Raw genomic sequence first — 27,532 nt, 5'->3', positions numbered from 1 at the left:
CATTGTTTTTAATCAGGAAACGTCACTGAGTAAAGGCGAATAAAAAGCATCTGGAGGGTTTTTTGTTCATGAATTCATTCAGTCCTTAATATTGCAGGTTGTTTGAATCTGACTGATGGCTGCTGGTTTTTACCCAGAGGTCTGTCAGTAAAGCAGTCACTTATTGCATTTCAGTGACATTCACTGTTTCTGTGCAGTGCACCACATAACAGCGTTGACAGTGCGTGCGCTCGTCCCCATGAGGAAATGTACCGCGGTTGGTCTTCAGAAAGAGGCCACGACCATAAATAGGAAGCAAAGCGCTGTTTGTTTTCAGACCCAACATACATAATAACATCATTAAACTAAGCTTGACACTTTGAATATATTTCATGTTTAGTCCCAGTCGGTCTCAAACTCTTGTTTGGTTTTCGGACCCCTTCGGGAGGCACTTAAATATGTTTAACACCAACATCTGTTTATTTCCTCTGTTCCCAGACAGAAATCTGTAAATTCTCAAAGCAAAACAAGATTCTCTTTTTCCTCTTTAGCAATATAAAACAGGGTTTTCCTTGCAAAACGTTCTCCATAAGGCTTACACCACATTTTAAATGTCTGGGTTAGCAATAAATACGGACTATCCTTATAAATTCAAAACAAAGAATGGTTATCTACTCAACATGTTAAAATGATTCCCATATATATTTTAGTAAGGGTTACCTCTTTGTCTACTCTTATAATAGCAAATAGTACAGAGTTAAGTCTTTCCTATTTCATTATGCAGATGCATTGCTTTGGAGTATATATGTCTGGATATATATTGATTATTGCATTTCTGATGCAGAATTTATAATGTAGAAACACTGTACATCCATGCAGTTTTTAAATAAACAGTATACAGCTGCATTTGGAGATTGAGCTTGTTAAAGTCACCTGTGTGACTTGCTAAAATGCCTATAAAATCCCCTGAACATGAATTGGATGAATCCTTGTCATGTTGAAAAATGCTGTGTATTATGAAAGCACAACAGGAAGATTTTTTTTTTCCAACAAGGAACCCTATGGTAATAAAATACAACAGTGACAAAGTCATGATTTGAAGAGATCATCAGTCCGGTTTTAAAAGAAGTTCAGACAAGAGAAGCAGAAAACTCGATGGCTTTTTACTCCTTTTCTATTCCAACAACAGCAGAAGAAGCTACGGAGAGTTTGTTTCTTTCCAGAATTCTTCCATTAGCAGGGCGGATCTTACAGTCCAAATGGGGGAGATTGCTTGAAACACAGAGGATTAGCCGAGCTGTTCGGCAGTAAGCATGCTTGTTTGGGTCTTCCGATGAGACGGATCCGATTCCGTCGAGCTGTCAAATCCAGCTCCAGGGTTGGAGGCGACGAAGCTCCACGTTTATGTGCAAGTGAAATGTGAAGACGGAAGACACGCATGGAAAAATAAACGCATAAACACACAGAAACCTGCCCCAGTGCGAGTCCGCTCCTGTAAACGGGAGCTAACAGGCTGAAGAGGTGTGCTGTGAGGACGGTCCACTGTCCTAATGGCTGCTGTCCTCCCAGCCGCAGTCGTTCTTCTGCTTGCTCAGCTTTCTCACCAATCTTTCCAGCTCTTTGCGAGACTTCTGCTCCTCCTCCAGAAACTGCTTCATCCACTTATTTTCCTGTAAAACACAGGGGGGAATAATAACATTAAAGAGTGAAGGTTCAAATGACTGGAGGTAATATTAGTCAGTAACTGGTTTGTCTCAGATTTGCATCATTTATAATGCTCTGGCAAAGGTATTCACGCCCCTTTAAAGGTGCATTTTCCAGGCACAAAAGGTCATTTTACAGCACAATCATGTAACTGTGTTACCTTCAATTGTTCTAAAATTATATACATATATCAAATATGACTTAAAAGAAATTGAACTTTGTGATTTAATGCCTTAAAGCTCGGCCTCTTTTTTAAAAACTCCTGCTGTTTTTGAAACTCTGCCTTTAGGAAGTCATTACAACATGGCTCCTTATTTCTGTGTTGGAGAAAAGTTGCACCCAGAAGTTGCAGGAAAGTGTCATTCAGTAAGTAATGACAGTTTTGATGCAAGGTTGTACTAAAAGCTGCATTAAAAGTCCATTAAAATGGTCAGTCTTATGCACATTCCTTCAAATAAAGTGTTACCGAGAAACGTGAAAAGCACTTTAAAAGTTGGATCTCTTGAGCTGATTTGACTAAAAAAAAAAATTTGACCAAATTAAAACATAATAATTTGATTCACAAATTTTACTTATTGGTAGTGGAGATCTGAATTCCCTATTGCTGCCATGTTGCATTGTGGGAACCCAGGCTTCCCTAAATCAGACACCTCAGCGGCTGACAGGTCTGATTTACATTTAAATCTTTAAGATATTTTCTATACAGGGAAGACCAAATACATGTGAGATCGAGCAGCATCCTGTTGTCTTCACACAGGGGGGTTTCCACAAAAGTCAGAACTCACTTTACCACCAGCTGTTTCGACTGCCAACATGTTGGCTACAGTACCGAGAAGCTGGTGGTAGAAACTGGTATGAAGTCAAAACAGTGGGAAATTAGTTCACTGTCTGTCTTCTTCCTTCTGGTTAAGCATCAACAAATAGAAATGATGAGGTTAATTTAGTAGTAATAGTGGAGGCATTTCCATTGATGAAATAGTTCAGATGAAGCGAATTATTGTGTGTGAAAAAAGAAAAGCAACAATGTTACGGAAGCAACCAAGAATTAAAACCAAGAAGCCTCGTTTTCATTTACTTTTCAGTTTTCATTGAGCTCCACAGTTCAAATGTTTTTATGCGAGTTCTGCTGAGAATGTACGGCAGGTAAACGTCTTACCTGTACGTCTTTAAAGGAGACAACACAAAAGGACATTTCAGCCATTTTAAAATAGATTTCATTTCACACTCAAACTAGGCATGAATTGGAATGAGATTCCCAAAAATGATTATCATAAGTAAAGAAAAAACAAAAACAAAAAAACCCACACAATTTGATAATGTGACAGATTTAAAATAAATTTATGACATGATGTAGTAAAATAGATACTAACAATAATGAGAGGTAACCAACTTGACCATTTTACTGTTCTGCAATACATTTCTCTATATGTATTACAGAAATAGCTTTACTATTTCTGTACTATTTCTATTCTGCTAATAAAGGAACTTGTCAGTTGCCTTATTAAGTTGCAGAAAGTTTGTTTAAATGTTTTTCTAATCTGATAAGTTACGCTGTTCTGAACATTCAAAAACTTTCTATTATTGACAAGTTTTTGCATTAATATGCAACCACCAACCTCCCACCAAGCAGAGGGGTCAAAACTAAGCATGTTGTACTTTCTTGGCTAACATTTGCCAACTTCCATGAACTCAGTTTTTGATAATGTGGTTAATGTACAGATCTAAAAACAAAACAACAATTATATCAAACTGAGGAAGTGTTTAAAGTGATCATTTCTATTAACAGTTTGTATATTTGGCGTTTTTGGCAACTTTCAGGTAGTTAATACCACTCAGCATGTTTCTGTAAGAAATAATTTAGCATTTTATTACAAGTATTCCAACTTACCTTTTTTAACTCATGAACCTCGTCCTTTAAAGCATAAACTGCGTCAACCAGGCTCCTACAAGTTAAAATATAAAAGCATTTATTTCATGCCAGAAGAAGTAAGAGCTACTTTACACCGGTTATTCTGTTTTAGCAAGCTAAACATTTCATTCTAGTTATTTTATACATGAAGGTGATTTTGTCTTTAATGGATACATATTTGATTGGTTAATCCAATTACAAGCAAATATTTATGCTGAAATATTCCTAAAGCTTTTTACTTTAGAAGCAACAACATGCTTACTTTTCCTCAGTTACTGTCTGTCCGTTGCTCTTAATTTCCTCCACGATTATTTTCTCTTCTTCAGGCAGGAGAACCTGAGGGACACACTCTTTCCGTACCGCTGTGCATGTACACACAAATGAACACATGAGCTATGTTGATGCCTTTAAGACGCCAAAATCATTTTAATGTATCTGTGTGTGATCTGGCAACACACACCTGTGGTGGTTTGGTGCAGGCTGGCTCCTGTGCAATAAGCCTCAATCACCCGAAGTATCTGAGCGTCTTCCTCCAGAGCAGCTGTGCCTGTCGAAACATGACTGTTATTTAGCAATCAAAGAAACAGGTGATACCTTTTAGAAAATTTAAAACAAGAAAGAGAATATTGATCAGCAGGGTGCATGACATGAGTTTACTGTGTAAGGGAAGGTTTCACTGTACCATTAATCAAAAATATTGTTAATCCAACAGGTGAAGTAGGGCTGAAAAACGCATCACGATATAAGCTTTTTATATGAGTCGATATCAATAATTATTGATCTGTTTTTTTTTGCTTTGTTTTAAAAATCTGAAACACTGCCAAACTGGTGATGTGACCTTTTTCTGTTTTATACACCGTTTTTCTGACATTGTTTGCATTTTTAGGCCGTTATCGTGGCAGAACCTTAAACTGCTACTGCTCAAGTTACTCAACTGGGTGTTGCTAGGCAACCAGAGTACTGGGTAACTAAAAAGTGAGTTAGTTAGTTGGTACGACACATACAACTGTCTAATATTACATGCTCAGGAGGTCTAAGGTTTGAAATGCATGCACTTATCTTGCAAGGAAAAATTTGGATTTAAACGGGTGTGGAAATTTTATAAAATAAAAAAGACAAATTTTACTTTTTCCATAACTAAAACAAGAAAATCTGAGCAAAGTCAAGGTTGAAAATGCTACATAACATTATGATTTTTAAGTTTTTAAAGATTTTTTTTTTATTCAAGGTCTTTTTGATTCAATAACTTGTTCATGATGAACTCAGTGCAAGAAAGTTTAGGCAGTGAAATATAAACATGAATTATTTGAAATTTAGAAGTAGTTCTTGTTCAGGGTGAAACTCTTACTTTTTCTTATCTGAAACTCGTCATCAGAGGGCTTGCGGTCTTTCTTCCTGTTGCCTGGCAGGAACTTTTTTATCGGCCTTGGGCTCTTACTGGAGTCCTGCAGGAGCACAACAACAAACTCAATGAATCTTTGTGAACACAAACGTCTCGGCTCTACACACAGCTGAAACATGAGGCTTCAGTTCAAAACACAATGCAAGCTTTTTGGGGATTTGCATCCCGAATGTACACACAGTGAAGAAACAAAAGAACCATCAACAAACAAGGCAGCAAGCATGAGTTAACCGAGACCAAACTGGCAGGAAAACGTCTCTGAGGTAAAATGCAGCCTGCTTGAAAGGGTTTCAAATAAGAGCTAATCATTTCTATAGGTTATATCATGTGCGTTCAAAAATATAGTTGCAGGAAAATGAAAGTAACTTAACTACCAAAGCTTTTTCTCTACAGTATTAGCCAAGCATTTGAAGTAAAAACTGAAGATTCAGTGTTTTTATTTTAAAAAATCTAACCACAAAAATGTGGTTTCATGAATGAGGGTTTTGCTTTTCTGCTTAGTTTTCATTTAATTTGAAATCACTCATAAAAATAGTTTCCTCTGTGAAACATTTGAAAACCAGAGGTGTGAAGTAATTCACCAAAAAAACCTGTTTAGTCGTGTGATGTGTTATTCCTGTCATGAGTAGTGCAGACCTTGAACTCATGGAGATCCTTCTGTCACAGTTCTTTAAATTTGTAATTTGCTCCATGCTGTAATGGCATGCCCCATTATTTAGAAACACTTCAAACTGGACAGCAATTCTTAGAATGTGATTTTAGTAATTCAATTCAAAACGTGAAACTCTTTTACATTCATTGAGTGCAGATTGATCTGCAACAAACCTTTATTTTCACTGAATGTGATGCTTTTGGCTTACAGCTTTGTCAATGTCAAATTTATTCATATAGCACTTTTAAAAACAGTGTTGTTGGTTAAAACCAAAGTGCTGTAAAAAAACAACAACACAATAGAATAAGTTGATGAAAAGAGCTTTAGCCAATAAAAGAAAGGATTTTTAATAGTGTGGCTTTTACTTCTGATGTTTTTTCTAGTTTAGGAGCTTCTTAAAACAAGTAATCCAACAATTAAAGTAAAACTTCCTGAATACATCAGTGAGGGATGTGTCTTTAAGAACGCACCTCAATCTCCGTCAGACTTTCAAATGAGATCGATTCATACCAACTAAAAGCTGCATTTATCCTCAATTCTTCTTCATTTTTTTCTTACACTTAACTTTCTATAAAAATGTTTGGGTGCAGCACTTATTTTTTGGTTTATCTTCCTTGTGAAGAATGTCATTGGATTAATTTGCATGATGACTTTTCCTAAAAATAATTTTGTTTTGTAGGTATTCAAATTTTCTAAGATACTGAATCTTGGGTTTCAATTTGCTGAAAGGAATAATCATCAAATTAAACAGAAAATAACTGGAATATATCACGTGTTTCTACTGAATCTATAGCATGTGAATTTTGAATTGAATAACTGAAAAAGTTAACTTATTTAAGGGCATTTAATATATTGAGATGCACAGGGATTTCAGTCTTGTGATGAAGACTCATTGTGATTAAAGTTAGAGGGTCAAAACTATTTAAGCTGAATAATGTGTTTTAACTACATATAATTCAAACTGTGCTTTCCCAACTCTTCTTCTTGTAAAAAGCAGCTTAAAGATGCCAAAAAGGGCAAAAATGACCCCATGTGCCACCTTTAAGCAGAAAATATGACTAATATGTCTAACAAATTGTGCCTCAGGCTGCTTGGTAAATGATTTGATTTGGCATGTAGACAACACACGGAAAACTCAGCTCCTGCTTTTTCTTTCCTTTCTTTCAAAAGCCACCTAAAAATTCATCCTTTATTCTATGATGTCAACATACTGTAGGTATTGCACTTATTTGCCTGCATCAAAAAAATTCATTGCTGAGGGACAGACCCGACTGAGCTTTCCAGAAAAGAAGCTTCTCAGGTGGAATTGTACTGCTCCTGTGCGTCAGAAATTGATTTCAAAAGAAGAAGTGGAAAAAAAAGGTATCTTAGTGGCTGGCTGACTTCTTGCAGGGAATGGAGGGAAGAGAAAACTCGCAGGGGCCACAGAAAACAGGAAACCAACATGATGAGACAATGAAAGAGAAGAGGTGAAGCAAAACAGAGCAATGGCATGTCAGCTCAACACACTCACATACAGGCAACCCCCATCCCACCTCCCCCTGCCCACATTTTTACCCACAAGCACACACACACAGAAACAGAGACACGTCTAACCTTACCTTCATGATATAAGACATCCTCTAAAGAAGGCAGAACGGAAAAAAAGAGAAAAAAAGGGGAAACAATGTGCATGAAACATTACAATGAGTGAAGGGTGCGATGTTTCAAAACACTCTTAATGGATCAAACCTACTGTTTTTGCAGAACAGGATGAAAAACTTAACATTTGAGTAAAGAAAAAAGAAAAAATGCAAAAAAAGAATTATTTATCTATGTTTACCTGAATATTATTAAAAAACAGGGCATCTTGAAGTTGTTTTGAATTTGATGACCGATTTTAAAAGTTGAGACGTGTTCATGTTTACCTGTGTTGAGTGAACTGTTTTTGTGCTCCCAGTCAAAATTGTCAACTTTTATTTATAAAGAATACACAACAAGGGAAACACATAATTCAATTAGATGAATTATGCTAATTGTTGCTTATTATTTAATAATTATTTAATAAAAACAGAAGAGGCTGAAAAAAGCAACATAAGATAACAGTAATAATGAGGCCAAGCACAGCAACATAATCTCACCATAAACAAATCTGACATATCTAACCTTTAATCACATTTGTTCAGTCAATAAATGTACTCAAATATAAAATGTGCTTTAATCTTGAAAAAACGAACATTAGGAAAAATTTATGTAAAAAATGTACTGAGTGAGGTCACAGTTAAGTCACACTCCCCAACAGTTTCTGTAAAATAAAATATACAATTTTTTTATCGTTAGTAGTTAATAGATCCCACATGAGGTGATTAACTTTATCAATGACTTTCAGTTTTTCTGGGTCTCATTCAAAACTCCTCAAAATGAGTAAAAGTAAAGCAGATATGGGTGGATCTTTATGAGTCAGGAAAGGACAACTGGCCTTAACTTATTTATAAAACCAGTCGTAGCTGTAACAAAAGTCATAGCCAACTAAAGTTATGAAAAAGCATTACTTTTTAAGTTTTCTTATTTCTTCAGGAACTATTGATTACAGATCAATACTTTCCTGTTTTCCTAGGAGAATTGAAATGACATGAGGTCATTTTCTCTTATAATGAATTTGACAATCAAGGCATATTTTCCAGTAGATAAATAAACAGCTACTGGAAATGTTACTCTTTATCCAAACTCACACTTATCTACAGTCACAGCAATATTTAAAACAACTGAAACTGTGATAAAAGACGTTGAACGGGAACCCGAGTTTATCTTGCCACCATCCACAGAAAAAAATAATTTAATGCCATTTAAGCACCGTACAGGGAAAATGCAAATTCCCTGTACGGTGAATTATGGATACTTAGGGTCACTAAGTATCCATAGCAACCATTTATTTAAGGTTTTCACACTCATCCTCAGTTAAAGTCCCAATACTTGTCAAGAGCATAAGTAGGTTCACACGATTTGATTTGTTAGTGAGTAAAAATGAATGAAAATGTTGTTTAAAGTCGCAGTATGTAACTTTTATAAAGAGTATGTTTTTTAAATATTTCTAAAACTGTCACCATGTCATGACAGTTTGTTATGAGACAGATAATCTGTAAAAAGATCGATCTCCTCCACCTCCCAGCCAATAACAACCAATCAGCCAGGAGGAGGATCTTAGCGCTGTCAATCATCCTCATGTACTCGCTACTAACTGTGCAAATGGCGGAGAAACAACTCAGTTACAAAAAAACTGTCTCTCTGCAGTTATAACTAGCCTTAGCATTCATGACAGGCTCTGCTAGCTGCAGCGTAGCATAGACCAAGGAGATCCTTCTCCTGGCTCTGATTGGTTGTTTCTAGTTAACATTGGCAGCACTGGGAGAAGGAAGAGGAGCTCTTTCTGTCCCCACACATCATCTGTGTTACACCATTCTCTCGTAGAGACAGTTTCTCTCATAGAGACAGTTTGACATATGTAATTTTCTTGTAATAAAAGTTACATGATGCAGCTTTAATGACCAGGAATTTGTGCTTCATCTTTCATCATAGAACCTACCATAACTCCACAGCTAATCTGAGGCAGTGATAGTATGATTGGAGTTTGTATTGATTACACATAGTTAAGTCTTTGCTGTTCATTAAAGGCTCCAAAAGACAGATTATGTGGCTAACATTAGAGGGATGTTTGCGCTGCATATAATTTGGCAAACATGGAACAAATTTGATAATCATAGCTAAGATTAAGCTTTTGTTTTTGATCAGTACACTTTCAACCCCCCTCTTCTGCTTCATAATTGGTGCACGCACATCTGTGAGTCCCACGCTTCCTACACTCGATGTGTTTGCTGTCAGATGAGCGTTTGCTCTGTCCAAATTGCTGCGGCTTCTCAGTAATTTAAAAATTACTGTCAATGCAATAGCGAAACAGGCGAAGAGTTACGACTGCACAGAAGCGACCTCCACAGTAGATGGTTGATGTCGAAAAACACCAGCAGTAACAAAGTGATGACTGTGCAGAAACAATCCCCTCAAAGTCTTCTGTGCATTTGCTATTTAGCTCTACGTAACCTCAAACGATGGCCGAACCACAAAGTGCCCTAGAAAGTTTTGTGCTGGTATTCATCTGGACACACAAAAGTCACAGTACCCCAGTTTCACAAAAATAAGAGTAATACATGTTTACATGGAGCCAGCTATTTTGGCATATTGTCCACATATTTCAGTAAGTCAGGAGTTCATACAAAAGTTTGAGTAACTTACTTCAAAAGGTGAAACCCATTACATCATATAGAAACAATATGCATGGAGTAATATATATCAGCTGTTTATTTCTGCTAATTTTGATGATTACTGCTTACAACTAAGACAACCCAAAATTCAGATTTTTAGAAAATGTAAAAAAAAAAAAGAAAAAGAAAAAATCATAACTTACATTGCAGAAATGTTGGCATATTCTAAAATGTGCCCATGTACTGTAAAGTATATGTACACAGTACTTGGTCAGGGCTCCTTTTGCATGATTGACTGAATTAACGTAGCAGGAACTAAAGTGATCACACTATGGCTCAGCCTTCAGTTTGTCTGCACAGTTATCTTCCTCCAGGCAAATAAAATCTGAATCTCCATAAAGCTTGACAGCATTAGGTCAGGGGCGTCCAACTCATTTTCATTTTGGGTCATATCAAAAATCTGAATGTTCTTAGAGTGCTGGTTGTGCCAGAATGCATTGATAAAACCCATTAAAACCCATTAATTATAGCAATAAAAAGCTGTTTCAGCAGCCAATAAGTGTTTCTTAAAATGAAATAATATTGAACATCTTTTCACACACTGATCAGTCCCTCCAGGAGTTTGTGATTGCTTTGATGTTTTCTTTATTCAAAATCACAGATTTTGTGGTGCCAATTTAGAAATATTTGTAAGGACTTTTCAAGATATTTGAGGTAACGTATGATGTTATATTGTGACTTTTTATTAATAGATGTAGCAATCACAGATTTAACTTGACATCAGTCACTTAAGCCCAATGTTTTTAGCCAATTTTTTGAAAAATTGTCAGTGAAATAACAAAAATGTGGAGAACTGTTGATTTTGTGTGAATTCTGTGTAAATTTTGCAGATTTGTGAAAAAGTGGAGGGACTTAGTGATATACTGTAATTTGGAGTCTGGAGGGCCAGGTAATATTCTGAGAACCTTAATTTGGGGTTTTTATTAGTTATAAACTGCAATCATCAATATTTAAAGAAATAACCTGCATATGAATTTGGCTCTTTTAATCAAATTAGTGAAAACTTTATAATATCCCACTGAGATGAGATGAAAGTTGTGTATATTAATGTGTATATTAGTTGTGTATATTCATTATAGTAAATTAATGAAAAAAGTCTAATTACTTTTTAAGACACTTTTGAAACCAGAAGCTTATATATACCAAATGTGTGTGTAAAGATTTTTTCTCACAGTCTGAACTTAAATCAAACCTAACTTCTCTTTCTTTTCCATTTTCTTCAAAAATCAATGTTCCACCAAACTTCTCAAGTCATTAGCTGCTCTTATCCAAATATTTTAATTAGAACATCAGCAGTAAATTTGACTAATTAACAGGCATTATTTTATAAACACGCCAGTTTAAACAATTTGCAAATGTTTGTCTTTTTCTTTTAGATATGTTATACAAAGTGCTAACTTATTTTGGTGGTAGCTGCATTCAGAGAGCATAAAGGTGAAGTGAAACGTCATATGAATTCAGAAGACTGCAGATACAATCATTGTGGGAGAGAGAAAAAAACAACACTGAGGCTTCTGCTTGCTTTGACTCCAAAATAAAAAAAAAAAGTTGAGGAGGTGCAGAAGTATAAAGAATTTGCATTTTAAAAGTTGGGGAGACTCTTGGGAAAAAAAGACACATAAGGGAACAGAAGGTTGTCTGCTCAGTGTCAGATTCTGTGGTAGGAATGTGTAACAACTGAAAGTTTTAGCAGAAAGTGCTGACTTATGAAAGCTTCTACCGCCCACGTGGACCACAAATCAAGCATCATCTCACATCAAAAACCAAGTAATTCATAACCACCAGTGAACTCAATGCTCTCGAATGCCAGTCACGCTTTTGATGACCAGACAGACGTTACTGGAATAAACATCACCTTCCACCACATTTCATTGTTTGCTTCGAAGCTTTTCCATTTACGCAATGACAAATAGTTCGTACACATAGGTTTGGATGATGGACTATCTCAAAAGTTCAACCCTTTTCTTGACTGAAATCATCTCGATATCAGTTAAAAACTCATTAAAGGTGGGGATTAATTGTGCCTTTGCTGGAAATGTAAAAGCATAAAAAAGCCCAGGACCCCCACAGTATGAATAAATCTTTAAAGACGACTTAAAAGCTGGAAAGGTGGACACGTAGAGGAGGGGGACTTCTTGCAGGTTCTGACTACCACAGTATTGCATGACTGATTATGAGAAACTGGTGTGGGTTTGTTTGTGCAGTTCTGCAGGTTCCTACCTCTTTGTAGCCCAGCGCAGCAGAGGGCTTAAGAGGCGGAGCGGGACGCAGGCAGCTGAGGGTCCACGGCTTGCTGGTCTTTGGCGGCTCCAGGGGACCCCGGCTGACGGCGCTCGGGCCACTCAGGTGGGGAAGGTGTGTGGGAGTGCCGACTGCGCTCAACGGCTTCCCATTTGCAGTCTGCAGAAGAACGTCAAAGCAGACGTATGAGATTTATCAAAGTGGTCTGGTGCTCGTCATCTTTGGACTAACACTGGAGGTTTCACACTTTAAACAAGGTGTGAGGTTCACTCTGAGTATTGTTTTGACTTTATACAGTGTATGTTTCTGCCGGTGCGAGTGGGTGTCCTGACCTTTGAAATGGTGCCTGCAGGACTTCCTGATTTGGTGTAAGGCTGCAGGTGCTCCAGCCACTCTTGCAACTCTTGAGCGCTGCTGCAGAACACTGAAAAGCGATCGATCATGCCTCCTACAAAAAACCCCAAAAGAAAGCAGCACGGAAATCATAGTTCTTTCAGAGAAAGTGTGACGTGACACAAACAACTTATTAGACCGACTGATAAAATCAACCACAACCGAAAAAAGAAAAAGAGGATTTAGGAAATGTAGGAGTAAATCAACAATGCAGATCTCTTTCGCTTGGATTTTTTCCTCCTAACTAATTAAACTATCAGTGTTTCAGGAATGAAGTTGTAGAAAACAAAATCAAAATTACTTTAAAGTCAAATCTTGCACAAAAAAAAGTGCTGCAAACTGTTGAGGAGTCCATTATCTCTGCAAGGTTACAGATAAAATAAGCACATTTAAGATGAGTTGCAAGCTTTGTTTTGTGCTCCTGCTACAGCACAGACACCATTTAGCTTAGCGTTAGAGTAGGACTTAAATCTGGTCACAAGAACAATTCCATATTTATCCAAACAGCTGCTAGAAGCCCAATGGTAGGAAGAGATTTTTCCCCAGTATGTCAGATGCAAACCTGTGATGTCAAATGCATGAGGAGTGTTTTCTCCATCTTCTACTTGTCTCGTTACCGTGGTGCCTGTTAGCGAGAGCTTTCCCTGAATTGGACAAAAGCCACAGAGAAAAAGGAAACAAATATGAACTTTCAAAAGTAAGAAAAGTTGTGATTGTTACAATACTCCTTGGAATTACATTTTATGTTGTTAGGTTATTTGTCTCTAATTCATTCCCAGACTGTGGAAATTTGGGATTTCTACTGGTTATAGAATCTCATTTGATTGGTTTCTGTATTGAGATGGCCGTCAGTAATGACAAGCCATGTTTTTTGTCAGTTGGGAAGATATCCCCCCCATACCATCACACTACCTCCACTGAAAGCCACTAGGCATTTGCAGACAAGGCAAAACTTTTAACACATGCTTAACACTGCTGTTCAGCCTACAAGTGCATTTTCATACAGATATGGCATCATTTAACAGGAGATTAGCAGGTTTTCTAACTCAGAGAAAAAATACATTTACACTTTGAATAAATTGCCCATCAAACCTCATATTATTTTAAGATATGGCATTAAAATGCACCTACATGCATTAAAATGCACCTACATGCATAAATATGTATAATAAACCACCAGCTTGCCTAAAGAGATCCCTTCTCAGAGCAATGGGCGGTTAATTTATAATTTGTAACTAAATCCAAAAACCTCCATTTAAAAAATGCTTCCTGATTTCTATTACAAATATTGCTAGACTATTTTCAGTATGCTCTTATAAAAGTACATACAAAGTACATTATGTCTCACCTGATAAATAAAGCCACTCATCCGGGGACTAGCAGACAGCATAACTAAGACATTTGGGAAAAGCATAAGATAGCGTTCCTCTTTTTCCTGAAAGGAAGACAAACAAGACATCATGCTGGACATATTGACATCACACAGGACAGAAAACAGTTTGTTTTTTTTCTTGTTGCTGAGACAAGAGTGTCTGAAACTTAACTACAGGATTTCTACAAGTCTTTTTTCAACTTGAAGCTTCTGCATTACTCCAATTATAGGATTTGGGATATTAAAATATAAGAAAATCCAATTTCATTGAACTGCTTTATGAGTAGTTTTATTTGTATGCTCCAGAAAAGACCAGCCAACACAGTAAGAAACTGGCTTCCAATTTTCAGAAGGTGACTGACATCATTTTGCAGATGTTTCTTCATGTGCTTTATTTAGATTTCAAAAGTTCCTTATTAAATGCTAAACCCTTGAACATTGGTAACTTTATTTAATCTATAAACATTTCTAAAAGAAAACAATACTTTTAAAGTGTTTTTATTTTCATTTTATTTTCATTACTTCAGCACCAAGGAACTTATTTAATTTTTATATATATTTTTTTTTAACTGAACAGATATGCTTTGGTTGCTAAACCCTTGAACATTGGTAACTTTATTTAATCTATAAACATTTCTAAAAGAAAACAATACTTTTAAAGTGTTTTTAATTTCATTTTTATTAAACCTTTATCTGCATTGTTCAGTATTATAACCAGATTCAGTTTATCGACCACAGATCCAATTCAATCTCACATGGTGATAGCTCTTGAGACTTAACTTTAGGGTACACAAATGTTAGGTGACAGATAGCTGATAGAGTGCTACCAAAGAAAGGAATATAGAATAGGATTTTGTGGTTTGCTAACAAAGAGTTGGTGTGCATACTTCAGCACCAAGGAACTTATTTAATTTTTATATATATTTTTTTTTAACTGAACAGATATGCTTTGGTTGCTAAACCCTTGAACATTGGTAACTTTATTTAATCTATAAACATTTCTAAAAGAAAACAATACTTTTAAAGTGTTTTTATTTTCATTTTTATTAAACCTTTATCTGCATTGTTCAGTATTATAACCAGATTCAGTTTATCGACCACAGATCCAATTCAATCTGAATTTGAAGTTGTCCAAAGTCCAAAAAGCAGCAAAATTCTATTTTTTTTTAAATCTTGGATGAGTCTGACGTATTCAACCAGCAAGTCAAAAACCAAAATGTCAGAATCAAGGTCAAATCCAAGATTAAGAATGTCATTTCATTATAAACAAAGACAAGAAACAATTCAATTAAATTTTTGTTTATTCATAATTTTGACCAGGAAATTGGTCAAATACAATTCCAGACATTTCCGGAACTATGTAGGAAACGTCTGACTAGCTTAGTGTGCTGCTTGGCAGAACCACACACATTTAGGCTGCACCTGCCAATGCAAAACCACAACTTTTGCTCAAATTAGCAAACCTTATTCTCTGTTAGCGTGCACATGATTGGCAGAATGGTTAAATGTTGCACATTTGGGAAATCATCCATGATGAGTAAAGTACGAAAAAACAAAACAACTACTGCAAATGTGGTTGGAAAGTGGTTGGGCATGACTAAAAGAGTCTGAAACTAAATATCTGCATTGGGCTGTCTTCCAACCACGGCCTGGATGTCGACCCCTACACAGAAACCCCACAAGAAAGCACCACTTGCCTTACTCTCTGCGTGTGGCCTGTTTAGGTTTCTATGCGATACTTGTGGGATAAATTACTGTTGCAGCAAAGGGGTACAGAATTTTGTGCATCGCATCCACAGACACTGGAAAAAGATTAACCTACTGAGGCAGCGATATTCACTTTTGGTGAATATTTCCTGGATCTGAATAGGGATATAATATAAAGTGGATCTAAACAAAACAATGCCAGAAGATAAACTTTCTTATCCCTAACACACCAGATACTATCTGCTGCACACAAGATCTGGTGACCACGATTTCCGGTGTGGATAAGAAGAGCTTTTTTTTTCTTTTTTCAATGTCTCCTTAGCGGTGCATACCAAGCACATTCCAAAGTCAATAAAGATTGACTTTATGAGAGGAAAATATAAGTTTTTAAGTTGTTTAAAACTGTTTGTACTCACATGGTGATAGCTCTTGAGACTTAACTTTAGGGTACACAAATGTTAGGTGACAGATAGCTGATAGAGTGCTACCAAAGAAAGGAATATAGAATAGGATTTTGTGGTTTGCTAACAAAGAGTTGGTGTGCATACTTCAGCACCAAGGAACTTATTTAATTTTTATATATATTTAACTGAACAGATATGCTTTGGTTGTTTTTTCCAGGTTAATTTTACAAGATGTATGTTATACATTTTTGAAGTTTAATCTTTTAATATAGAACAGAAATCTTATATCAACAGTAGAACAGCATGGAAGAAATTGCAAAGTTCTTGCAAAAATATCAAAGTGGCCATTCTGTACTGCACCAGTCCAAACTCTGCTCTTACCTCACTGGCCCCATTTCTCACATGGACCAGAGACATATAGGCCACTTGTCCCAGGCTCTTCATGCTGTCTCCCTCCCAGCCCCTCACTGGTTCTGACAGGATCTGCAGCTCCAGGTTCTTGCGCTTCCTTAGGTCTTGACACTGGGACTAAACACACAAACAGCTGCATTAAAAAAGTGATAATATTCTTAAAAGGACACATATTTTCTAAGAATTTTCCATTGAATCACTAACAGTTTCTTGAGAAATTAGCAGCAATGATTTGACCTTGAATTTCACTTACAACAATGCAACTTGGATGTTTTTTTGTTTTTTTTTATTAATTTGCCAAACGTGTAAGCTGTATGAAGAAGCTAACTTTTTCAGGTGCTATACAGGGACTCTCCCTCATCAGACAGAAAAAATGACAATGCAACATCTTCGACTTTCCATCATTTCTGTCAACGCTGCTCTACATAGATGTTCTTGAGTGCCTGCCCACCCAACCGCACATTCAAGACACAAAAGAAAAATTAAACTTGCAAATGAAACAAGCCGGGGTTGTCTGATGCTTTTTTTTTTGGTCCCGTTTCCTGTGAAGCTCTGTTGAAAAGACAAGTGAGTCACTTCGGCTCTTACAAGGAACTCAGAGCCGCACCGGGGAAACGGTGCCTCAAACTGTTGTTGACTGAGGTTCAACGTGGTCGTTCGTTTCTAATCCAGCTCTTTCATGAAGGCGTTTCATTTCACACCTACAGTAGGAACAACGCAATCACTCGACACAAGGTAGAAAAGAGAGGGAACAGACACTTTCTTCAAAATCTTACCCTCTAGACTACATTGCAATGCGTTGCTGTCACTTGTCTCACAAAAAAAAGAAGGAGGAGGCTGAGTGGAAGTTATGCGTTTTAGTGTATTATTATTATTGAGATTATATAAAACACATTGATGTCAGGACCAGAATTTATTCAACCACATGTCACCATTTCAGTTCAGTTTCAAGCAAAGAATTTTCTTAAATATCAATGTTATGAACTAAGAGCACAACATTGGAAGAGGGTAAATATTGGGATTAATGAAACCCACCATGACAGAATGAGATACTGTCTGAGGTTTGAGGTGGATATATGAAATTGAGACCTCCCGGTTAATAAAAGGTTAAGTAATGACTTACCACTAGACTCTTAAATGCAGCTGTTGCCTTTATGATGTCCGCATAGTCTGGATGAGCTTCCTATGATGTAAATAAACAAACATCTGTATAAACATAAGGCGTCATTCAGCAAGAATTTCTTTGGGAGAAAATCCAGGAAAAGTCCAACCTATTAACTGGAACTATGTACGTTGGCCTAGATTGAGGTTTTAACAACTTACAAATAAAACTTAACAATGTGGAAAAGTCTAAACTCACTGTTGTGTTGCACAATGGAGGATCTGTGACAGAGGCTTGTTTCTCTTTTATGTTTCTATATTTAACCTTAATAAAAAATGGTTTTACTTCAAATAATGATAGATTATTAGGAGTTAGATTTTTTTTGCCATCATAGGGAAAAAAAGCATAAAGGTAGATTATCTGGTCTGAACAGTAAATTAACAAAGATGTTGAAATATAAAACAGAATCTTTGTATATGCATGATGATTGCTTAAACTGTCCTATCTTTAATTTATGTTCACATAAATCCCAATATGTAAAACTATTTGTAATTAAGTACACATTAATTGCAATTTGGAAGGTTTTGAGATGGCAGGTTAATCCTGTTAGCTTTTAAGAGAACATCAAACCAATCCACAGCGTGACTCAAGATTTGAGTTGTATTTTTGGTTCTTTTTCAGTCACAAGTATGCTGTATGCTGGACATGGACTGATAATTTGGATATACATTCTTCTGTACCTCCACATGTCTCTCCAGCTCCTGCAGCAGTGTTGGGTATTTGTCGAGCCTTATGAAGGGCTTACTGAGGCTGGTGGTCAGGGTGAGGATGCCTGAAGTGCTTGCTCCCTGGCTCTCAATGAACTTACCCAGTTCCTCACTATTAAACACACAAAAACACCATTTTGTTGTTTGTGAACAACTACAAAGTAGAGATGAATAACAACAAATAAATTAAAATACACTGTTTGGTTTACATTTAATTGATGTACCCTTTAGAAATCACAGATTTTATTTATTTTTACACTGGTAAAGTAATTTTAATAGAAAATGCATACATAAACCATTCTTTTGCATTACTCCCTAATTTTTAAGTACAGACAATAATTACTTATTAGTCAATACTTAGATGTGTATCGACTAAGTGCATGTAAGTATTGATGAGTATTTTGCAGAAAACACCCAACTTAATCCAGAAAAACAATACCCAGCAACAGTTTGAATATTCAATCATAACTCCGCTCTTTAGTAAAAGAAGCTGCTTCCTGAAACAGTCACAAAAAACATTTGGCTCACTAAAATACTGCATTCAACAAGAAATACAATCCAAACTGCTGAAATGATGAAATACTTCAGCAAAATATTGCAACATCCTTTCCCTCTCAAATTAAAATTGGCTCCCCCTGTAAGTGAGACTTCCATATAACACCTATGCTTCATTGCTATGACATTATATTATACAAGTGAAAAAAAATAGAATCTCACAACTAACAATCATGATGCAAATTAGAACATGGATTTGTTTCATGGGGCTTATGTGTAATTCCCTGCAACCTGTTTCAAATGGAACAACATCAATGAGTTTCCATGATCCAAAGAAGAGAGTCACACATAATCCTGCAGCAGCTCTACCAATTTGAACCAATGAGTAAAACAGAAACATGAAGGCATTTGCAGAGGAAAAGCAAATGTGCTTACTGTGAAAAAACCTGCCTGCCTGCTTTTCAATATAACCACAACTCTATATATCCTGTCAACAGTCAACTTCCTGTGTGTAACTCAACATGTGTAAGCAAGTGTTTGGGGGTGTGTGTGTGTGTGTGCGCACAAAGCAGAACTTCATATGACACATCCATGTTAACTATTTCATCAAGGCTGGACCATAGCTTATTTCTTTTATCACTTTGCCTTTATGAGGCATTTACTGAAATACACACAATAAATCAAAACACAGTGTTTTACCATGAGGGGAAGAGAAGGAGACGTTTAAACAGAAAGCTGTTCTGCAATGTCTCAGAGGAAGTTAAGAGACATTTGAATTTAAAGATGGAAAGACTGTCACCTTCTGGATAAAAGCAGGACTACAGCAAAACAAAAGAAAGTGAAATTCCCAAAATTTGAAAAACCTAATCAAAATATTTGTGAAAAATACATAAAATTTAAATGAACATATATAACGATCTGTAGTTATTGTATCAACCTTACAGACCAGTCAGGTGTTCTTGTTCTGGCCTGCTCTACATCCCCAGAACCGAACATGGAGAAGCATTCAGCTTCTATGCACCACAAATCTGGAACAAACTTCCAGAAAACTGCAAAACAGCTGAAACACAGATTTCCTTTAAATCAAGACTGTAAATCCACCTGTTTCTTTTGAGCCACAATAAATGGAATATTGACCAACATATTTGATGTGTATTAATAATTTTGATGATGGCACTAATCAAAATTTTATGTCTCTTACTGACTGTATGGCAATTTTTAATGACTTTTTATTTTTGTGTTTTATGACATAAAGCACTTTGAACTTGTGGCATACAAATAAACGTGATTGATTGATACACATATAAAATACACAAAGACCAGTGAAAAGTTCTCATTTAAACTAGAGAAAACATGTACCTCTAATATAACCTACTAAAAAGCTCTCATACAAACTAGTTAGCCAAGACTAAAACCCCCCTGTTAAGAATTGCTTCTGAGCCATAATAAATTAAATATTGACCAACCTACTTGATGTTGATGGCACTCATCAAATGTTTGTTCAATTATTGTGTGGCGTTTCCTTAATAACTTTGTAATTTTGTGCCTTGCAGCTGAATGAACTTGATTGACTGATAGTAAGAACTGTGAAAATGTTGAAAATCTTTTGTAAAATTAATGATTAAGTTTCAGATAAACTATTGTAAAGCTTTTATATAAACTAGTCAAATATTTTTCTGATTGTTTCAACTGAAAATTATGGCGTTTCATTTCAACTGGAAGGAACCAAACGGGAAAACGTTTCGTCAGACCGGAAGTGGTACTTTTTAAACGAAGCTAGTTCTGGTTAGCTTCACGCGTGCGCGGAGGAGTCGGGTGCAAACTGGCCGTTCGCGTTTTCTGTTAAGGACACTTAAAAAAAAAAGTCTCAGCTTTTAAAACTGCTGGTAAAAGAAAGATAAAACAACAACAGCCTGTCAACGGTCGAGCCGTTGTCCAACCGTCAAACCGTTACAGAACGTAAACCGGAGAGGATATTTTTGTGGAGCCAACATGTCTGGAGGAAAGAGCGGCGGATGGAGGGAAACCTTTTGGGATCCAGAGAAGAGAGAGTTTCTAGGGCGAACAGGGGACAGTTGGCTTAAGATATCCGTGTTCTACGTGATTTTCTACGCATTCCTGTGTGGGATTTTCGTCGCGACCATTCTGGTTTTGCTGATGACTTTAAATATGTACAAACCCAGATACCAGGACAGAATTGTTCCCTCAGGTCTGTCATTCTCACCCTACGCCCACAACCTTGAGATCATTTACAAGACGGACGACCCGTCTTCATATGAGGTGTACGTCAAAAGCCTGAAGGAGTTTATTGAGCAATATAATGATGAGAAACAGACCGACAACATGAAATATGAGGATTGTGGAACCACCCCGAAGTTATACACTGAACGCGGCGAACTCGAAAGTAATACAGGACAGAGGAAAAGTTGCCGCTTCAGCAGAAGGGAGCTTCAAGGCTGCTCCGGGGAAAACGACACCACCTTTGGCTTTAAGGAGGGAAAGCCGTGCCTCATTGTCAAGCTCAACAGGATTATCAATTTCAGACCAAAACCTCCTTCCAGCAGCGATTTGCTTCCAGACGATCTGCAAGGCAAATCCTTTTATAACTTCCTCCCCGTTCACTGCACGAATAGATGGGCGGAAGACGACGGCCTGATCGGAGAGATCAAGTACTTTGGCTTCGCGGGCAACGCGGGTTTCCCTCTCCAGTACTTCCCCTACTACGGCAAAATGCTGCATCCCAATTACCTGCAGCCTCTGGTGGGCATCAAGTTCACCAACCTCACCAAGAACAGGGAGCTCCGCATCAAGTGCAAAGTGTACGGGGAAGGCTACACGGCGGAAGGCATTGATGGACTATTTTACGTTCGCGTCACTGTGAAACAGTGACCCCAGACACGATGATGGCAAAAAAATAATAATAATAACGTAGAAAGATATTCAAGAGTTCAGACACCGTCTTTGAGTTTATCTTTTTTTTCTGTCCATAGTTAAAATACAATGTAAAATACACAATAGCAAATATTCTTTCGACTGTCAATGGGCGATTGTGGCGGGGAGGGGGGGTAATTGGGATGTTTATCGATTATTTTAAAACTGCAGTTTTACTACTGATGTATAGCGAGTAGTCTTTGTTTCATTTCTATATATTTTGAAAGATCCAGAGTTTGTCATAATATTCTGTTTCATGTCTGCTTTAGGAGTCCAATGTGTTCTCGTTTGTTTATGTGAGTTGATAGTGTTTGTCATTGTGTTCAGACTAAAGTTGACTGTGCTATATGTTGTTTTTATGCATTTTCTTATACAAGTTCACTGTAGAAGAATACTTTGTTCACGTTTTGTTAATCTTCATAATTAAATAGGTTTTAGATGACATTTCTGTTCAATACAATGTTTACTTGTCTTATTGCTTGTAACACTTAGATTTTTAGAAATGTAAAGTGCATTATAAATAAAATTTATTGTTGATACTATTAACATCTGCTCATTCTGAATTAATATTGTAAAGCTTAAGATCAGGCTAAGAAGACTGAAAATCTGTTTTACTGGCCATATTACGTTCCTTGATGCAACTTACTTTATCAATTGTTATCAATTGTTCAATAATGGAAACATTTTATATTTATGCAATTGTACTTTTTTTCAATGTATGAATATAAAGCTAAAGTCTCTGCTATTAAAGTTAGAGAAAATCAGAGGCAATGTAGTATCCCATGTATACATGGTGAATTAAGAGAAATAGTCGCACTTGAAGATGAGGGGGGAAAAAAACAAATTCTCCAAAATCCTCAGAGGTAACAACAAACCTTCTTTAGATTATGCTAGAAGAGTCACCTCTACTATGACCAGAATAAATGTTTCATAATTTTACTGTACAGTTTTGGAGAAATACAACCGATGCATCCTACACAGTCTCATTTCCAGGAATGCATTTCTCAAATTTTTTGAAGAGGTGACGACAAACTTTTTGGATTATTTTGGTAGATGGCCTATATTAAAACCAGAATATATATTTCATAATTTTACTGTACAACTTTTGAGAAATGTCAAGTCAAAGTGACTCATAATGCTTACCCGAAATATGAATGTAACTTATTTTCAGGAATTAATTATAACTCCATCGAGGTGATTAACTTTCTTTAGAATACATTTAAGGATCACATTCTAAAAGCAAAATAAGTAATTCATAATTTTATTGTAGATTTTTTGGAGATGCACCCAAAGTACCTCAGTTGTTATGTAGTGCTGTGTGATTTTCAGGATTTTATTTCTCTCAATTTTCTCAGAGATGACAACAAACTCACTTTGGATTTTATTACAGCATCACCTACGCTATAACCACAATCAATATCTCATAATTTTACTGTACACTTTCAGAGATAGACCTAGACATAGTGCATCATATCATCCAGAAACAAGAAAAATTTGTTCTGACTTAATATGAGACAGTGAGAAAAAAACCTGATGGTGTCTCTTTATGTATGTAAAATTCTCATTTCAATCATATGAAATCAAAAGAAAAAAAAACCTACCACTATGCATTTTTGGGATGCATTTTTTTGCAAAGCAAATTATTAGCCTGCCAATATTTGCATGCCTATCTATTTCCCTCAGATATTATCCTATTGATATAAACTCATACCAGAAGTTAAGAGAAGTGTGGTTATGTACAAAAAGTTATTTTACTCTTTATTTCTTCAAGATAGTAGGGGGATGCATTTTTTGGCAAAGCCTATTATTAGCCTACCAATATCTGCATCCCCTGTCTATTGTCTTATTGATATGAAACTTATACCAGTAGAAAGAACATATGTTATTGAAGAAAAACGCCATCTAAAACCTATTAATTGTGAAGCTGAACTAAACGTGAACAAACATTCTTCTACGACACACTTGCATAAGGAAAATGTATAAAAACAAAACATATAACACAATCATCTTAACACCTTAAAGGTTCAGAGTACCAATCTAGTATTTTGGTTAGTCTAAACACACTGACAAAATCTCCATGCACTCACATAAATAAACACCTGCATGGGAGCGCGGATTCACACCTGAAGTAAAAATAAAACAGAGGACCCTACAAAGCCTGGACACTTCAATATATAAACCACATAAGGATGAAACACCATGGCGACAGAGACACAACTCGCTACATATCAGTAGTGAAACTACAAGTTTTTACAGTAATCGATGAACATCCCAATCATCCCTCACCCCAAGCCATCGTTAACTGTAGAAAGAGTATTTGCTATTGCTACCGCCCTGTATTTTACAACCTATTTTAATTCTGGTCAAAAATCACGAAAAATCAAATATAAGCACACGTTGAGAGACGTTATCTGAACTCTTAAATATCTTTCTATGTCTTTTTTTTTATTATTTTGCCATCATCATGTCTGGTGTCACTGTTTCACAGTGAAGTGAACGTAAAATACTCCATCAAGGCCGTCCTCCTTGTAGCCTTCCCCGCACACTCTGCACTTGAGGCACGGCTTTCCCTCCTTAAAGCCAAAGGTGGTGTCGTTTTCCCCGGAGCAGCCTTGAAGCTCCCTTCTGCTGAAGCGGCAACTTTTCCTCTGTCCTGTATTACTTTCGAGTTCGCCGCATTCAGTGTATAACTTCGGGGTGGTTCCACAATCCTCATATTTCATGTCGTCAGTCTGTTTCTCATCATTATATTGCTCAATAAACTCCTTCAGGTTTTTGACGTACACCTCATATGAAGACGGGTTGTCCGTCTTGTAAATGATGTCAAAGTTGTGGGCGTAGGGTGAGAATGACAGACCTGAGGGAACAATTCTGTCCTGATATTTGGGTTTGTACATATTTAAAGTCATCAGCAAAACCAGAATGGTCCCGATGAAAATCCCAAACAGGAATGCGTAGAAAATCACGTAGAACATAAATATTTTAAGCCAACTGTCCCCTGTTCGCCCTAGAAACTCTCTCTTCTCTGGATCCCATAAAACTTTCCTCCATCCACCGCCACTCTCCTTTTTTCCAGACATGTTAGCTCCACAGAAATATCCTCCCTGGTTTGACGGTTATCGTTGACTGTTGACAGGCTGGATGGGTTTTTTTTTTCTTAAACAGTTTTAAAAGCTGAGACCATTAAGTATCCTTCACCGGAAACACAAACTTACAGTTTTATACCTGATTCATCCGCGTACGCGTGAAGCTAACCAGAACGAGTTCAGTTTAAAAATTACAACTTCTGGTCTAATGAAACGCCTTCTTGTTTGTATGAAATACTATTACTGTAAGGTAATTGTAAGCTGCAAAAATATTTATTGACACCAAGGTTTAGCCAACAATTAAAAACAAGGAAGGTTTTTAAACCAAGTTTTAATTCCCAAATTATAATGAGCTGGTAAAAAATAACGTAACAAGGTCTTTGTTATTATTGCTGAAATATACAGCAAGTTATTTACTGGAGCAGAATTTTATTGCAGTTTTGTGGGGATGGCAGAATGTCTTGGATAAAATTAGGTTTATTGCATGCATACTTCCCTAAGTACATCAAAACAAAACTCACTCTCATTCAGAGCTAAAACTCGAAGAAATAATAGTTGCAAACACATTTCAACCTTTCAAACACATACAAGCAGTATGCATGAACAATTAAAAAACTATAAAAAGAAAAACAAAAACATCTGACTTAATTATTTTACGGCATGATATTGAAAATCTAGTCTTATTTAACTCTTCATATGATACTACAGTAACCTTGATACAGAAGTTCTGCTTTAATTGTATACATTTGATTATTAAATGCTAAAGGACTAACATAACTTACTTCTTTTCTTAAGCAAGAAAATCTAAAGAACAAATGAAAACCAGTGACACCTAGTTAAATACCAATCCCTTTTTAACAGTACTGTGCTGTTTTTGTGTGCAGGGGCTGACCTGTGATCAGTAAGGATGCAGACGGCTGATGGATGACTTGAACAGTAAGTCAGGTAGAGACTCTTGATCTGACTCATGAGATTTAAATAGCATCCTGCCACTCTCTGTTGCCCCTCTGCAACTCTGGAAAATCAGAGAAAGAGTTAAAAATATGAAGAGGAAGAAACACAGGACCGGTTCAAATAGCAAACGTGGAAAGCCATAAAACATTTAAAACAATTTTCCTCTTGTCATTATTCATGACATCCGTTTCAAAGTTCAACATTAAACTGTTTTTTTTAATGTTAATTTCATATTTAAATATTAATATTCAACACAAAAATTAAAAATTAAATATTCTGTGTTAAAAATACATATTTATCATGTTTATCACATTTATGCAAAACTTTAAGGGCTTATTCTGGCACCAGTTTTTAAGTAACAGTGAAGGGTAATTTTCTCAGCTGTGAATAAATGCTACAAGAGCATATCATATAAACTTGTCTAACATTACAGTTACTGTGATATTGCACATTCACACACTTTGCAAGGTGGCACTTGTACAAAGACGCACAACCAGAGGCGTCTAGGGGGAAGGAAGTGATTGAAAAAATGTACACGTGGGAAGCTTTGCAGAACTTTACAGTGTTAAATGTACATAAAAGGAAATGATCACATGTATTTGTCGTCTTCTGGTCTATTAAATTCCACAAACGCAGTTTGAAGAGATAAATCAGTGACTAGACTTACTTGGTGCAGTCCTCCAAAGCTAAACACAGTCCCTGCTGGAAGGTGAGGATCTCCTCCAGGTTCCCACACAAGGTGGCGCTGTCTCCACTACTTAACCTGAACATGCAGGCATGAGAATAAACAGGGACAACAGTCAGCCTTCTCTAAAATATGACTAATATTTAACTTTCTTTTATAAAAGAAAGTTAAATATTAGAAACAAAGTGAAAATTAATCCAGACTGTTCTAAACTATGGTAACTTTTGCATCAAATGCCATCATTGTAGTAACTTTTAAATCACTTCTAAAGTTTTATATTTTAGAACATGCTGAAAAAAATGATATGTTTCTCTCTGGGATTAAGATTAGATCGATTCAACCTCGGAGGAATAAAGTGCGACATATCGTACCATGTTTTTTGGGGTTTTTTTAACTGAACCAAAATGGAGAAGTGGTGTGTGAAAAAATGGCATGCAATGATTCAGCAGCTTATAAAAACACCTTTAAGAGCAACAACTTCAGTTTTTCTGTAGCCTCTCACATTATTATGGACAAGCTTTGCTCACTTCTTTACATACTTGTGAGCAGTAGATTATTTTTATACAAATGTATTTAGGTTTACACTGCAGTATTTTAATCAGACTGATATTGAAGTTCTATCTTCAGTCTTGTTGTTTTTTCTGACATGAGATTGTCTTGTGCTTCAGGTCATTGTCCTGGTTCATGGCCCAGTTTCTCCTTTCACCTCTGCGCCTGACAGTTAGTAAAATATGCTTAATTTGGATACATTTAGTTTGCTGCTGCAAGATATTAGGAAAGCATTACCTTATGATATTTTGGTGAATACTGAACCAATTAAATCAACTGCAAATAAATAACATTTTCCTCACTGAAATGTTTTTTTCATGACAAAGTCTCCACTGATATCAAATGTAGCTTTTTTGTTAAACTACTGGTTTGCTAAATTAGGAGAACTGAGCATTGTTGCTATTATTATTTTAAAGAAAAGAGGCTGTTCACTAACTCTTACTTATGTCTTTAATGTTCTGGTCACAAACTAGGGTCTTTGGGTTTCTTCCAGT

General features: G+C 36.3%; 3 protein-coding genes across 4 annotated transcripts in view; 1 reads left to right on the top strand and 2 right to left on the bottom strand.

Moving 5' to 3' along the window:
• Positions 1–55: 55 nt before the first annotated feature.
• Positions 56–27,532, bottom strand: part of arhgef6 (Rac/Cdc42 guanine nucleotide exchange factor (GEF) 6) — a 41,169-nt gene continuing 13,692 nt past the window's right edge. The window contains exons 8-22 of one of the 2 annotated variants that reach the window (XM_028008601.1): positions 26,472–26,567; positions 25,743–25,865; positions 18,312–18,450; positions 17,593–17,652; positions 16,440–16,586; positions 13,924–14,010; positions 13,138–13,219; positions 12,515–12,630; positions 12,162–12,341; positions 7,248–7,268; positions 4,941–5,037; positions 4,053–4,139; positions 3,855–3,954; positions 3,572–3,626; positions 56–1,649 (exon numbers count right to left, since the gene is read on the bottom strand). In XM_028008601.1, coding sequence (XP_027864402.1) covers positions 1,527–1,649; positions 3,572–3,626; positions 3,855–3,954; positions 4,053–4,139; positions 4,941–5,037; positions 7,248–7,268; positions 12,162–12,341; positions 12,515–12,630; positions 13,138–13,219; positions 13,924–14,010; positions 16,440–16,586; positions 17,593–17,652; positions 18,312–18,450; positions 25,743–25,865; positions 26,472–26,567 — 1,513 coding nt within the window. In that variant the 3' untranslated portion in view covers positions 56–1,526. The remainder of the gene's footprint in view (positions 1,650–3,571; positions 3,627–3,854; positions 3,955–4,052; positions 4,140–4,940; positions 5,038–7,247; positions 7,269–12,161; positions 12,342–12,514; positions 12,631–13,137; positions 13,220–13,923; positions 14,011–16,439; positions 16,587–17,592; positions 17,653–18,311; positions 18,451–25,742; positions 25,866–26,471; positions 26,568–27,532) is intronic. The other variant, XM_028008602.1, reaches the window with a different exon arrangement.
• LOC114139004 (sodium/potassium-transporting ATPase subunit beta-1-like) lies at positions 20,608–22,306 on the top strand. The gene has a single exon (XM_028008603.1). It carries the CDS (start codon positions 20,826–20,828, stop codon positions 21,720–21,722), a length of 897 nt encoding a protein of 298 aa, XP_027864404.1. The 5' UTR covers positions 20,608–20,825; the 3' UTR covers positions 21,723–22,306.
• LOC114139006 (sodium/potassium-transporting ATPase subunit beta-1-like) lies at positions 23,583–25,736 on the bottom strand. The gene has a single exon (XM_028008605.1). The coding sequence runs from the start codon at positions 24,842–24,844 to the stop codon at positions 24,239–24,241; it is 606 nt and encodes a 201-aa protein (XP_027864406.1). The 5' UTR covers positions 24,845–25,736; the 3' UTR covers positions 23,583–24,238.

Source organism: Xiphophorus couchianus, chromosome 23, assembly GCF_001444195.1.
Source record: "Xiphophorus couchianus chromosome 23, X_couchianus-1.0, whole genome shotgun sequence".
NCBI lineage: Eukaryota > Metazoa > Chordata > Actinopteri > Cyprinodontiformes > Poeciliidae > Xiphophorus > Xiphophorus couchianus.
Note: the sequence above shows the minus strand (reverse complement) of the source record. Positions and strands in the feature narration are given on the sequence as shown.